This window comes from Gymnoscopelus microlampas (genome assembly GCF_963454915.1).
Source record: "Gymnoscopelus microlampas genome assembly, chromosome: 18".
NCBI classification, from domain to species: domain Eukaryota; kingdom Metazoa; phylum Chordata; class Actinopteri; order Myctophiformes; family Myctophidae; genus Gymnoscopelus; species Gymnoscopelus microlampas.
This window is the reverse complement of record NC_139955.1, coordinates 16,717,249-16,733,176: the sequence shown is the minus strand read 5'-3', so window position 1 is coordinate 16,733,176 and position 15,928 is coordinate 16,717,249. Positions and strand designations below refer to the sequence as shown.

At 42.5% G+C, this 15,928-nt stretch overlaps 1 protein-coding gene across 1 annotated transcript; it reads left to right on the top strand.

Annotated features, from left to right (window-relative positions):
• Positions 1–564: 564 nt before the first annotated feature.
• On the top strand, positions 565–15,925 carry hmgxb3 (HMG box domain containing 3). Its single transcript, XM_084042125.1, has 21 exons — positions 565–755; positions 1,393–1,576; positions 2,183–2,357; positions 2,863–3,306; positions 3,754–3,861; positions 3,951–4,085; positions 4,426–4,628; positions 4,756–4,841; positions 5,166–5,213; positions 5,485–5,540; positions 6,264–6,362; positions 7,268–7,399; positions 7,897–8,195; positions 8,691–8,818; positions 9,059–9,190; positions 9,638–9,822; positions 10,138–10,363; positions 10,646–10,779; positions 11,215–11,334; positions 12,271–12,480; positions 13,578–15,925. The coding sequence occupies exons 2-21, from the start codon at positions 1,413–1,415 to the stop codon at positions 14,127–14,129; spliced, it is 3,636 nt and encodes a 1,211-aa protein (XP_083898251.1). The 5' UTR covers positions 565–755; positions 1,393–1,412; the 3' UTR covers positions 14,130–15,925.
• Positions 15,926–15,928: the final 3 nt, after the last annotated feature.

Sequence of the window (15,928 nt, the reverse complement as noted above, 5' to 3'; positions counted from 1 at the left end):
AAATAACATATCTTAACAAAAACTCATATTTTATGTATTAGTAAAGAAGCATTCATTTATGTGATAAACTGAACTCAGATCAGCATTAGTTTGATGTGATAAAAGTGAACCTAGCTCTGGTCCATAGCGGTACTCCACTGCGGCCCCTACAGATCTTGACAATATAAACATTCCATTGACCAGATCTGTAGGGGGCGCAGTGGAGCAACTAAAACATTTTTCCATCGGGTGCAATATTTTCTTTTCTGGCCAAAAAGTGTATTTTAGACGTGAGGTGGGGGGCTCAGAGTGTTCCCACCAATGAGAGTAGGCTTTCAACATCTTAAAGCCGTGCTACCGTAGGTGTGCCGGCAACGGCTGAAAAGTAACATAGCGTTAAGGAGAACTCCTTGTAACGCTAAGAACCAGCGCTAAAGTGAACCGAGATCAGCTACAAAACAAAACAAGCTTCGGATGTATGAATGTATGCGGTGCGTTCCACGTGTCAAAAACGTCTTCGGTGATTGGCCCGTGTTTGTTTATTCCAAGCCTTGATTGGCGGAAGACGACAGCAACCAAGGCGCCATGTTAACCCACAGCAGGGCGAGGAGAGCCAAAGATGTTCCTCAGGACGGTTATGATCAACCACACATTAACCCACTTATAACCGGAATGATATAAAAAACCTCCACATTCCTGCCTTCGGACACGATGCAACACACCGGTGTGGTCTGAGGGTCGTTTGGATCAGTCCGCTGAGGGTCGGGGCATCAGAGGTAACCTTTCAATAACACGACATCTCATTGGACGATGTCTAGAAGGAGAAAAAAAAGAAAAGAACAGATCTACAAGCTAATAAGGCGGCTTTACGCGTTGTTACTTGATAGCTTGTAGATCTGTTCTTTTGGTCAAGCGACACTCCTGCGATGGATGAGCTCAACATTATGCAGTCAGTGTAAACACAGTGTAAACAGTAAACACCAACTGTTTACTGTACATATTTTTACTATATGATGTTTTTGCACATGTATTGTTTGACTTAAAATGTTTCGATGATTTGAATACACATGGACCCCAGTGGAAACGAGCCATAGTGCTTTCTTGGGTTTAATCCTATTGAGCATCCTTTTGTATAGAACTGTACCTCTTTGCTTTTTTTTTGCAAACTGTTAATCAAGTAATCAATCAATCAATCAAAATTGAATGATCAAAACGTTCCAGTTTCCACATGTTATATGTTGATCTTTGTTATATGTTCTATATTTGTAGAGATTGGTTGAAGTGTCCTGTTATTGTTATAATATTAATGTGTCCCTCTATCTGTTGACATCAGTGTCCGTGATTGTGAATACATAATGCATATACACATATAGGCCTATACATCCCCCCAAAAAGTACTTTTTATTTTTGCAGCTGGCCTCAGATCTGCAGCCATGGAGACCATGGAGACCATGGAGACCATGGATGCTGTGGAGGTGCTGGAGGATGTAGAGGTGGAGGAGAGCTGCTATACCCTCATGGAGGTTAACGTTGACACCCCCAAGAAGAGAAAGGCCAAAGCTCAGGAGGAGACTGTGATCAAACCTAAGAAGCCCAGGTAATCTATGTATATGTGGCCTATCAACGAATCATAAAACCACACCCAACCACAACCAAACTTAAACTTAAAACAAAAATGTTAGTTTTTAACCTGGGCCCTATTTTATTTCAAGGACATTTGGACTACAAATGAAGGATTGGTGTACACATTATTGGAATAGGTCCATTCGTTTGACTCCGTACATCCGATCATTTTTACACCCACCCTTCATTTGTGATTCATATGATCTAAAAATAGGGCCCAGGTCAAAAAAACAAGACCAACAACAACAACGCATAATTCCACTTTAAACCAATGCAATGTCTCGCACAACAGCCTTCTGAAACAAGCCATAGGCCTATGTAAATCAGTGGTTCTCTAACGACGCGTTGTGAGCTTGTAGAAAAAAATCATGGAAAAGTTTGGAATATTGTTAAAACATTATAACAACACAAATCTTGTATCGGGTCCCTGGCACAAAATCATTTAAGATGGGGGTCCACGGCCAAATACATTAATTTGGCCGATAACTGCTGTAAATCACAGGCTCTAATCTTTTTCTCTATCTCTTCTAATAGTATTTAACAACTGACTGGCTCACTGATGATTCTGATCTCTTTGTAGGTCAGCCTATTTGCTGTACTACTTTGATGTTCACCAGATTATGCAGAAGGATTGCCCTAATCTGCCACAGTCGGAGATCAACAAGTGCATCAGTGAGAGATGGAAGCGGCTCAATGTAGCTGAGAAAGCCTACTATTTGGAGAAAGCTAAACTGGAGAAGATGGGGATGTGCACAGTAAGGTCACAATGTAACGGTGTTTCCCCTACCATTGCCCCCTCCCCCTTTTATATTATTTTATTTTAGTACCTAAAGACACTTGTTACATAGAGCAGGTCCAGACCATACTCTTTCAATAAAGAAACAAAACGTTATTTATGTTATTTATCTAATGTACGTATGTGCTTTCAGGCCACTGAATTGTCAGCCAGTGTTGTATTCCGTTTAATATGGGAATCCATTAGAATCTTCCCAAGACTGTCAAAAACAAAAATGCACATTCTGTAACTATTCCTGAATTAACTATATACAGCACAGTAGTGTATAGATGTAGCCATAGATGACATGAGTAAAGGACGTTAGTTCGACTATACTTGTGGAGTTAGTAGCATAGTTTGTACAAGTGAGACTAATACTGTAGGTTTGTTTATGTAACGTGTGTAAACATTGGAGAAAAACCCTCTTTTATACATAGAAAACAATCGCAGATCTTTTAATCTTACCATCTGTGCATCTCCTTCAGTCTTCCCTGGCATCCTCGCAGCATGTGCCAGGCTTCCGTAAGATCTTCCCCAGGGCCAATTATGTCCTCCAGGCCGAGGGCACGCAGCCGGAGGCTATGTGCTCCCCAGAGGACAGAGGCCAACCTCAGGAGAGCCAGTACTCCACACTGGCCCTGGGCAGTGAGGTGGAACAGTGCATTGCCGTCGAGGGCCTAGCAGAGGCAATGGCCACAATGTCTCATCCCGCTTCATCCACGGCCTCTGCCACCATAATGGTGCCCACAGTTTCCCAGAGCTCAGACGGCGTTACGGCAGATGGACTGCTACTGAAAGGAAGTGAGTCGAGGGTAGTCGGCGGCAGTTATGGCGTTGTTGCCATGGCGTCTGAGGCGGGGTCTGGGGGGCGGCCGATGGTGCAACGGATGCAAGGAGAAACTACACAGGTGGTCATCATACCCACCCAGGTGAGACTAGAACTTTGAATCATTCATTCAGTGATTGTTTTACTGTAATTCTTAATTGCAAATCATACTTTAAAAAAAAACCTTTCTGCTGCTGTGAGGCAATTGCGTGAGCTGTCACAAAGCCACCACAGAGTGTTTTTTTGCCCCTCAAGCTATCAAAGATCAAGACACTTACTGTTACCCCCTAACCGCTCCCCAGGCATTGTAATTGCTACCATCCACTGCTCCTAATAGTTAGGAGGGGTAATTGCAGTTAATGCAGAGGATGTGCATATGTGCTGTGACATTAAACCCCCAAAGCCACTTCAGGGAACAACATTTCTATTTTAAGTATTTATTTTTAGACATTGTTGGCACAATCGGGTTACATCTGCCACCAACCACCACTGTACGTGTATGAGCATGCGACAAATAAAATCATTGAATCTTGATTTCAACACTTTACAGAATCTGCTGGAGTTCAAGTCTCTGTCAGGTGATGTTGGGCCAGTGATGATGGCCTCTGTAGGCAGTAGCACCGCTGTGGAACAGAGCATCACATCTTCATACAAAATGGTAGACATCACATCAGTCGACATGCTGGGTAATTAAGAATGACGCTAAGAAAAACAGAATTCAACCTTTTTTATTAATTTTTCTTGCAGGACGTAAGGACCTATACCAGGCGAGGTCGGGGGAGGTGTCTGGCACCGGGTTGTTCATTTGTTTATGTGACCCGCCACAAACCACTGACATGCCCTGAATGCGGGAACCATCTGGGCGGGAAATGGGTGCCTGGTGTAAGTGACCAACATTCTCTAACTTTCAACAAGCTGACCTGCTTAACCCATTAAGACCTGGAACGCATCTGTGTCACTTTAGATTTCTTTGGCTATTCAAAAATAGCAGATATACAAGCTCATAGCGTGGCACCGAGTGCCACGCTATGAGCTTGTAGATCTGCTATTTTTGAAAAATCTTGGAAAAAAAAGTTTTAGATTTTTTTCCAAAAACTGTTAGGATTTAGATTTTTTTTAAAGAATCGCCTCAGGTCTTAATTAAAGTGTGTGTGTGTGTGTGTGTGTGTGTGTGTGTGTGTGTGTGTGTGTGTGTGTGACATGCATGTCATTTATATATCAGGCTAAGAAGGCTCAAGCCGCCTCCAAGCAGCCAGATGAAACCCCCTCTAGTGACAGCTGCTGTCAATCAACAAAGGAGAGGAATGTAGCTGCCAGTAAAGCTACAAATAACATCAGTGTTGACAGAAAAGAGATGCGAAGCCCACAGGCCAAGAAACAGCGCGTAGTTGCAGCAGGGATACCAACAGAGGGCAGCAGAACCAAGTAAATCCCTGCAAATGCTGCCTTGTCTCAGTAGTGGAATGATTTTCTATGTTTCAGCTGCAGTAATGTTTGGCAGATATTAATATAGTTAATTCCTCATAGAGTTTATCATTTCTTTTGTTTGTAGAACATTAAAACCCCCTGCAAAAGGTGCAGTCAGCAATGTGCCTAAGAAACCGGTACGACCCATCCTCCCAGCATGCGGCTGCACAGGTGAGGCACAACCATCGGCACCTAATAATAGTTAATCTATTAAATCTGTCTATTCTATAATGACAACATGTCTCATCGCAACGTGTTGTGAGCTTGTAGATCTGCTTTTTGCACTATTTGCTTGACACTGTTGCGTGGCTATGTATAAAATAATGCTTCATTGATAATTTGATTAATCAAAAAAGTAATCGATAGAATAATCGGTAAGTAAATGATTGATAGTTGCAGCCCTACATAATAATAATAATAATACATCATGAACACGCTGCACGTCTCTGCTGTTCTGTGAACCTGAATGATGCTGGTCTTTATTTGTCTCGTCAGGCCGTGCTGTGTTTATCGTCCCAATTGACAACAACAGATCTAATCCAGGTAATTTCCACTGTATGTCCTGGGTCTCTTGTATCTTAAAGTGAATTCAACAGTTAGATTTTGTGATCTGTAATTTAATTTTTGTTTTGGATACAGTGATCTCTTGATATTTAGATCCACCATGCGTTATTGAACGTGCAGAAGTTGTATAATAAATCACATGGGAAGTAACCACAGTTTGTTTCATTTATATAGAGGAAGGGAAACGTTTCTGGGCTTTCTGTACTTTGTGAGGTTGATGTGGGTTTTGTTTGTCAAACCATAATCTCAGGTGGTCTCAAACCCAATACATTGAAACAACTCGGCCAGACAACCACAGCCAAACAGGTGAAAGTTAAATGCATGTGTGCACACACACACACACACACACACACACACACACACACACACACACACACACACACACACACACACACACACACACACACACACACACACACACACACACACACACACCCACACACACACACAAATACACACAAGTGATCAATCAATGAGTGATCAATATATGCTTTGTCTGTCTTTCTCACTCTGCTTCTACAAGTGCTATTGTCAGGGGCGATCACAACCGAGTTTGGTGTACGCTCCTCTCTTGCACTGCGCATTGTGTTTTTCTAGTAGTTTTTAGATAAACGTAAACATGAAAAAATATTCTCATCTTTTCAGCACAATGTGCAGAGTCTCACTACTCTTCACAGTTCTTTGTAACCAAGACTGTCATGTTTAGCGGTAGCACTGGCAGCTCAAAAAGACACTTTCCATGTGGACACAGCTCCTGTTTGCCAAGACCTTTCTGAAGCGTCTGCACTTGTAGTGATGTGTCTCAGTGTGACCACCCAAGTCCAATTATTTAATGTTTATCTCGTTCTTATCCCTCTACTCTACCTGTGCATGTCTTGTGTTTCACTCTTACTGCTTCGACTATAGCCTGATCGATATACAGTATACCCAGAAATCTGACATCAGTCAGGCTCTAGTTGCTGCTGCTCCGACACATGAGTTTCGGCACAGGGATCAATAAATGTTAACTTATTTTCCATTATTCCACAGAACTCCCATATTCTAGATGGAAACATTGCTTCACTGCTTGATAAAAGAGTGAATATCCTGCCAGTCATTCCTTTCAAACAGAACACAATCTCCAGCTTTGTCAGTATACCCTTATTATTCTTATGATCATTATTATCTGAATTTTGTGTTTTATTTACCCATTCCTGTTGGACTGGCTGATGTGGACAAATATCACAATATTTTGGACTAAATACCTATGTATCAATACTGTGACGATAATATAAAAAAACATTTTCACTTTTCAAAAATAGCAAAAGAAAGCCAATTTACAAATTCACTGTACATGTATGTGTTCTGAATTTCTGATATTTTCGCTATTCTAGAAGATTTTTGCCAATTTTTGAAAATATAAAATGAGGCTTAAAGTAACACTATGTAACTTTATTTTAATGATTGCCATGTCATTTTGTCCAATCTGTATGGTAGAGTATGTTAATACGATATAACTTTTACAATTTGGATGGTTGTATTTAGTCTCCCTTGTCTTCTATTGAGACATTCAATAGGACCACAATGGAAACAAGTCCCCAGGACTTTTTTGTGTTATCCTTTTAGCCCAAATGTATGACCCCGTGCTGTTTGCATTTCTGTCTAATAAAGTATTCAACCAATCAATCAATTTAGATCGTGTCAAAGGTCATATCTCACCAGACACAGGATCTGACATACATTTTGACCCAATGGTCAAGATTCAATTTATCCCCTGAGCAAGCAGGCTGGCTCTATTAGCTAAATGGTAAAAATGTCAGCACTTGTGCAGGAAACCGGTTTCAAATCCGGGGTAGAAGAGGAAAGTTACATAGTGCAGCTTTTAAGGGATTAAAACCTGAAAAAGACAACGCTTTTGCCATTTCACGAGATTACAGTACTGTTTATAGTCACATATCACGATCTAATGACCTACTTCATTGATATTATCCCTTTCAGACATGTTCAGATCTCTTATTGTCCTTAAAAGTTTCTATCTTTCTTGTGGCTGTCAGGATCTGGGTCTGTCCACAGCGCGAGGCAGAGGGCGCTGCAAGAACCCGCTTTGTGACTATGTGTACAAGAATAGACATAAGCCTGCAAAATGTCCCAACTGTGGCTGGGAGTTATCCGGGAAGAACGCCAAGGTACCATCAACACAGAGGATTTTATTTTACTGTGTGGTAGATCCGTCTTTAGGCTAAGAGTTTGATATTTCTGCACAAGATTCACTCGGTCTTTCCCTTCCAATTCTGCGATTTGTTTTTCCAATTATGTCAGTCATGCTTATTAAGTCCACTTTTCATACCATGTTGCCTCCATAAATCTATATTAATTAACTGACAGAGCTTAACTTGTGCGTGTAAATTCTACTACACCGCTTCTATTTTGCCAACTATGAAGTAACAAAGGACTTCTCTAATTGACTTGACTTCTCTGTCAGCTACAGTACATGGAAAAAAATACCTTTTTTAATGAATGACTCAACTTTCAGTTTACCAGTCAAAGCGGAGACATGATCACTGTATTATCTAGGGTTGGGCTGAACTAGCCCTGATAAGTCTTGTTTTTTCTGTTGACCTACGTTTTGTTTGTGGTTTCTAGTGATAAATGTATTATTGATATTATTTTACCCGATCCACAGTCTGTGGACCCATACAAGGCCATAAGTCTAGCCCAGAAGGAGCTCCAACGGCAGTCCACTGTGCAGCTGCTACGCCGTGTACTGCAGATCCCTGAGACCGAGACCGAGCTCCAGGAGACGCTGACGCTCATCCAGGAGCTGAACAGCCCCCAGGTGGTGTTGACCCAGTCAGGAGATCAGGATCAGGGAGAGGTGGTGGAGACGGAGACGCTGATCCAGTCCAGCTGGCCACGGTTCTACGAGTCAGCAGCCACTCAATGTGGCCTCTGTCATTATCCTCTGTTCAAAGGCGGTCAGAGGTGAACGATGTTTATTATGTAATGATGTAACTTAAATAGTAACGTGTTGACAGTTTATTATACATTTTCATGAATTACCCTCCTCTGTGTTTATTACTTCAAGAGAGAGGAGTGTAATTATTGTTTATGAAGCTAGTAGTGGTAACCTGTTAGTTCTGTACTCTGACAATTGGCCTCTCTTGTCCTGTTTATACATTTTAATTAATTGCCCTCCTCTCTCTTCATTACTTAACCACCTAGTGTACCTATTCTGGGCATGTCATAGAAGAAGATTCTGTGAAAATGGGCGAACATTCAGCAAAAATTGTCAATATACAAGCTCACAATGCGTCGCGTTTCAACACATTGTGAGCTTGGAGATCGATAACTTTCTGCAAAGAGGTTTTGTGTAGAGGGGAGAAAGAAAAGTATAGACAAAGAATATAGGGATGGTCTCTGCTTCCCTAATACAGTATGTCTGCTCTATTTTGTGTGTACTCTGACTACGTGTCCTAGTACGGTTGCAGGTCAGGAGGACTGCTGGTTGCTTACTGAGACCCTGATCCAGACGGCATCTCTCCAGCTCAAAGTTTGCCCCAACACTCAGTGTCTGGCCCTCCACAGCTTCACTGACTTACACCCAGGTAAACTACACTGACCATATTCATGCTTTAGGGATATCACAATTCTCCAAAATCCATGATTTAATTTTTAACACTATCGAAATAAAACACAATTCCAAGTAAGTAGTATTTCTGCCATCTAGTGGCTCTTCTTTTAAGTTGATTTTAAAGTCACGACACAATTAGATTTTCACCTCACTTAGGTCTGAATTAAATTTGAACAATTTTGATACCAACTTGACAACTCATTTGTACCTGCAGGTTTGTTCAACATTGGCAACAGGCTGTTGGTGAGTGTGGACCTGCTTCTAAAGATCCGGGCCCAGATCAAGCTAGGCCATCATCCCTCTCAGGCTGTCAGAACTCTCCTAGACCATGTCCCTAATCACCCTGGTAAACGGGACAACAGGCGTAAAAGTTCATACTAACTGGATTGGATCTTCGTTTAAGGACCATCCTTATATTACACATTGGGAGCAGGTTTTTTTTTTTCTTCACCCCAAAAAATATTTCGTGTTGGACATTCACACAGAGCGATAAATGCTGTTTTCTTCTTTTTAAACTAGGTAGATTTTTTTCCACTGCAATTAAAAGCATCAGCCTGTATGAATGAGCCATCAACTATATGAATAGTCTGATGTGAAATATTCAGCGACACATTTTCAGATTGTTTATTCGTCTAATCCCGGTGTGTAAATACCTTTTAAGTTTGAGGAATGATCTTTTTAAACATCCATTTAACCCCCCCCCCCCCCCTCCCCCTTTTCTTGTCTCTCTCTCTCTCTCTCTGTATGCATGTGTCTGTGTTGTCCCTCTGCTACCCCTCTCAAACGGCATCAGTCCATGTTCTGAGCACAGAGGAGTCATCTCGTATTAATGAGCTCCTGCTGAGTGGCTACTGGGCCTTCGAGTGTCTTACCGTACGAGATTACAACGATATGATCTGTGGCCTGTGCGGCATCGCGCCCAAGCTGGAGATCGCTCGCCGCTACACGCAGGACGCTCTGGAGCTCAGGAACGTGGAGGTGAGAGAGACCAATTCATGGATGAGTGTGTTGGACGACCTGAGTTCTAATGGATCCAAACAATTTCCACACACGTTTTTGAAAATTAGCAGATCTACAAGCGTCACAGTGTGACAGCTTTGCAGTCTTGTAGATCGGCTATTTTAGCTACTCTTACATGACGCTGTCATGCGGCAAAGTGTAAAATGATTTATTTAATTGATGAATTAATAGATTTCTTTTTAAATGAAATAAAAAGATAAAATATGGACATGCAAGGTTTCTGCCCAACAGCATCCTTACTGTATACTATACTGTATACTGTACATGCTCTAGTTTACCTGGCCAGAGTATTCAGCCTCGGACGAGGTGCACGTGGATGACTTCTGGCTGACCATGGAGAGCGAGGCCATTGAGCAGGCGGCGTTCCCCTCAGACATCCCCATCACGCGTGTGGATGCCTCCATCATTGCCCCCTTCATCCCCCCACTCATGAGGAGCCCCACGGTCATCAACACGGAGAAGGACAAGGTCACCTCCCACACTCAGGAGGAGCCCTCAGGTATTGCAGGACCTGCTAGGTCCACTAACACAAAAGCAATGAACAAAATATATATTTTGTGCACTCAGAAAAATATATTTTCCGTGAATAAAATATTTATAAATGTATTTCCAGGAAAATGCATATATTCCAATATAATTGCATGTGTGTGTGTGTGTGTGTGTGTGTGTGTGTGTGTGTGTGTGTATATATATACAGAGCACTGATGAAGGCCATTAAGCCTAGCATGTATTGCATTCCTAAATTCAGCGGCGCTATTGAACATGTGTGTGTGCATTTCAGGAGACCCATCGATGTTGGTGCGTCTCATCCATGAGGGCCACCTGAGACCAGAGAAGATTGAAGAACATAGCGAGATGGAGCTCAGAACCATGCTGAACAGCTGTGGACTGACCACTGCACCGGACTGCACCAAGGTGAGTTGGTTGCGTGTGTGTGTGTGTGTGTGTGTGTGTGTGTGTGTGTGTGTGTGTGTGTGTGTGTGTATGTGTGTGTGTGTGTGTGTGTGTGTGTGTGTGTGTGTGTGTGTGTGTGTGTACGCGCCATTATTTCACTTGTGTCGCCAATCATGCAGCTGATGTGCCCCTATTTCATTTTTTTCCATTTTCAACCTGGCGTCCCACATTTGGGAATGTCATTTTGAACAGTTTTGAATAGGGCATAGAGGTTAAATAAAGTTAAGCTCATGTGTTTCTTTTGTATCTATCAGAAAGTTATTTGTGGAAAAAAAAAGTGCTTTAAAGATAAATGTTCTCAAATAGAAACTTTCACTTTGAAGTATAAATCAGGCCTTTTCTCTTCTCCTTCTCTTCTGTCTAAAAGCCTGACTGATCTCTCTTTCTGTCTGTTAGATCGAGCTCCTGAACACACTGATCTCCCTTTACGCACGTGTTCAGAATGGTCTCTCCACTGCCCCGCAGCCTCCTCAAAACCTCACTGCTGGCAAGCTGTCCAAGTTCTGCCCCCATAAGGTAAAATCACTACAGGAGCACCACACCCAGGTCTCAGCTGTACAGTTAGATTCAGGTTCAGTTAGGTTCTGTTTTTGTGGGGAAAGCTTTCGAGGAAAATAGTCGATCAACAAGCTCACAACGCCTTGTCAATCTGCTAAAGCTTTCCCCACAATACGGATGCTGGTGTTTAAGTGGTTAATAATTATTTCCACTAGAGCCCAACCAATGTCAGATTTTTGGGTCCATCAATGCAGATCCTGATTCCTAGACCACCAATGTCTTGACCAGTGCTGGGTAATGTTATAGGATTACTGCCGTTAAAAAGTATTCTGTTAAATTACAGGATTACCTGCTGAGAAAAGTAACTTGTTACATTACTTTTGCGTTACCAACGTTTAAAAAAGGGGGAATTACTTGCGCAATATCCCCTTTACAGCTCATTACGATTAAGTTTGGTAAATATAAAATCAAGTGTGCAGCCTACCGGAGTGACCAGTGTTGTGGAGCTGTCCAGCACAGCTCCACAACACTGGTCACTTTTTTTTTGGTGAAGCCCAGCGCTTCACCAAGGCATTGACGTGTCGTGAGTAACCAAGTGCTCTAATTGCAAAACTTACTTAGTGTTGGGGGTAACGTGTTACCCCCAACACTGTTCTTGACCAACATTTTGTCAAAAAGTGCAATTAATAATAACTTGGATTAAAAAAAGAAACTCTTGAACTGAACTTGATTTTATTTAACCACTAACTAAAACATAGCCAATGTACAAGCTCAATTCATCATCTCCTTCCCACTGTCCCTCTAAGCTATGGGACACATGTACGTGAGCCTATAGAGTGCTGCAAGCTGTCTGTCCGGCGTATGGGATTTATAGCCAAGTAGTAGTCATTGCTGTAAATGCTATTAACCTTTTCACCCCATAAGGCTTGTACATTCTTGTCCGTATGTGTTCAGGTCCTGTGTGGCTCTAAATACATGGTGAGGGGAGAGACCGCCCGAGACCACGTTGACCTGCTGATGTCCTCTCGGTACTGGCCCCCGGTCTACGTCGCGGACGCCGCTCGTAAGGTGGCGCTGTGCACGGACATGCAGTACCCAGAAGTGGCAACACAGATGTGGGGCAGGAACCAAGGCTGCTTCTCAGACCCCTTAGAGCAGCCAGAGGTGGGCAGAAGGCACACACAACAGGATTAATAAGCTGCAATATCAGTTGTGGAGTTAAACTAAACAGGCTGTAATAATGGTGTGGCTTCCGAGAGCAATTTGTAGCTATGTTTAGCAAGTTACTAGGTGTGCAGATTGTGGATGGAGCGCTGTTGTTGTGCGAAAGTGAACTTGGCAGTGTGAGATGAGCTTTGATTAGCGTAGCAGTGACAGCTGCTTACATGCTAATGTGAGCTTTAGCGTACATCTTAAAATGTATATCCTACTATAATTCTAGTAACCTCTGTCTGTCTGTAGTGGTGTCTGTAGTGGTAGGTGAAGCTACCCGGTTCTCCTCAATGGCTGGAGCAATTGCTCTGATTTTGCACACAGCCATTGACCATTACCATCTGAACTTAACTGTGAAGCCCGTTTTTCAATTTCATCAAATCACAGCTTCTTATTAGCGTTTATGTGTGAAAGAATGTCGCCTCCCGGGTTGCCAGATCATGTGCGCATATCCCCCCACGGATGCGTCGACCGGGTATGGTCTAGTAGAAAACATTTCTTCAGTCTTACTGTAGTAGTGGAAGAATTGCTTTCCTTCATGCTTATTGGGCTACAGCGATTTGCGTATATCTTGAACAATGCCTACACGTTACCGTAAGCGTTGTGTGGTAATGTAGCTGGGCTGTGATTGGTCAGTGTCAAGTGAGCGCTTAAATGTTTGAACTGTGATTGGCGTAGCAGCATTAGCTGAGCCGTATAGTTTGCTATGATTGATCTACTTGTGTGGAGACTGATTGGTGTATCAGCGTCTGCTGAGCAGTGTACTGTAGTTCACTGTGATTGGTCTATTTTTCTAGAGACGCACACGTACATACTTACAGAGGACATACAGACCAACACTGTTCTGGATGGCTGGCCCCTTTGGGGCCACGCTATAAACATGAAAGAGATTAATTCATTCTGTTGTGTAATTAAACTCTTGTGGGCTACGAATTAAACTGTCCTTGACATTTGGGAGCACAATCTACCATTTACCTCTTTGGCCTGGGATTCAGTAGAAGCTTTGTATCTTATCCCGTCTGTTTATCTGTCTCGGTCTGTCTCTTCAGTTTGTGTCATGTGCTGAGCTGCAGGACCAGCCTTACGGAGGACACCTGTCCTCCCTGGAGGAGAACCAGAACCAGCAGCTCCACCCTGTCACCAAGTCCTCCTCCCGCTGGCTGGTGCACCCTGCTGGGCCACCCGAGGCCCAGGAGCCACCACCCGCCTTGGAGCACCACTCCATGGGACTGTGTAAGGAACTGGAGCCCTACACCGGCCTGGTGGCCGATTTGGAGAAAGAAGAGGAAGAGAGGTCAGAGGGCACTTGCTCATTTACTAACGCACAGCAGCGACCTTTGACCTTCAACAATCCAGCCTATTACTACTTGTATAACCGTCTGTTCGACTTCCTGGGCAGCAGAGACATTGTGAGCCAGCAGATCAGCCAGGTCCTGAAGGCCTGCCAGCCTGGGGAGGTGGTCATCAGGGACGCCCTCTACAGGCTGGGAGTCGCACAGATAAACACTGAGGAAGAGGAGGACGAAGGCAGTGGGGTTGAAGGAGAGGGGCAGGAGGGAGTGAGATGTAGAGAAACTGTTTATGAAGTGGTGCTACCCTGAGTCAAGACTCCCTGGCCCTTTTTATTTGTATTTTTCACTTGTATGAGAGGGAACATAAAGAACAGTTAGGCTTAGAGGAAGATTATATCGTCGCTGCTGGTTGGAAACCTTGTATGTCCAAAATTCATAAAATGTAAAAGGAACCTGTATTCCAATGGATCCAATGTAGTTATTATTTTGTCACAAGCTTTTGTTAATACTTTTCATTGGTCAATATTTATATAACCCACAGACAGGCTGACCACTTTCACTTACCGTAAAGTATTATTATTATTATTTTCCAAAAAATGAGCTTGTAGATCGGCTATTTTTGCTACCATTGTTTGACACTGTAGTGTGACGAAGCAGGGTATTGAAATATGGATATACTGTATGAGGTTTCTGCCCGACAGCAACGATATGTGATGGTTTAATGGACACCACAGGGCCTTAGTAATCATGGACAGAATATACAGGTAGGCTACTGAATTCAGTGAACTGTTTGCAAGAAAGACTGGTGTCAGATGATCAGAAGAGAGTGGTGGGATCTGTTCATACAAACCTATTCAAATAGTTGTTCAGAGTTCAGTTGACATTTGAAGTTGATCCAAGGACATTCTGGTGGTATTATTTCAACTAATACCTTATTTCTCTCTCTCTCTCTCATTCTCTGCAATATTTGACGCTGCTTTTTGGACTGTTGTGAGAGGAGAAGTTATAACCATGTTGAAAATGAGTCGTGAGGATTTCCCATGATTAAAGAATGTACTAAGTTTTCATATCCTGGTAGAGAGTGAAGGGTTAACCACATACCGGTAATCCCTAGCATCCCTAGTGTATATCGGCTATTTTAAGCGAAGAAATTTGATGTAGAGGGGTCCAAGTACAGACCCCTGGGGGACCCGGTCAACAGAGTATGTAGGGTTTAAGTGGTTAAATACATTGAGGTGAAGTAACGTTAATGCTGGGAAATAAAAATTACTCTGTTTTTGACTGAAAGAATGTACACATAGCTTTTTATGTTTGGTAGTTCTAACCACAGTGCAGATGTTAACCAAAACAAACTTATTTAATGACCTACTGTATTTAATGCATATTTCATATCACCAGAGACGTTCTGCTTTAAGTTGTATGCTCGATTACCTCCTGACTTGGGATTTGTTGGCTTCTGGGCTTATTTATTTATTGCTTCTCTTGTATGTCGGCATGGTACTGTGTCATCATGCATTGATGGGAATTGTACTCTTATGAGGCCTTTTTGGAATACCAGATCTTCACAAATGAAATCATACACAAGGACATTATGCAATCAATGTTTCTTAATCCTATCCATTACTTATCAGCCTATTAAAAATACTGTTGTTGTAGGCTACTTGGCCGTGCTTGACAATATAACGGTCTGAGTTTCATGCGCTTGAGGTACTTGGAGGAGATACATATGAGTTGTTTGTTTTTGAAGAAGAAATGTCTTCCTTGAAGCTTTTAGCTTCTGTGGTATTGTGGGATTCGTACTTCCTACAAAAGGTTAAGAATCGTTGTGCAATCATTTTTTTACTGAGTTTGTGGGAATGGAACTGCAGATCGAGCATTGTCTTATAGGAAAAACAGGAACTGAAGAGAGATAGAGGCACCAATATGTCCAGTAAATCGAAGTAAAAGTGCCAAGTTTCATTTCCAAGAAAAATACATTTCCAGTGGCCTGGTGTCTCAACCAGTGTCTCAATGGAACAGCTTGTTCCTGTCAATCATTCTCTCATACTCTCGTCACTGTCCCGCATACATTGAACAGAACACAAAAGTAGACAAAATAAACAACTAAT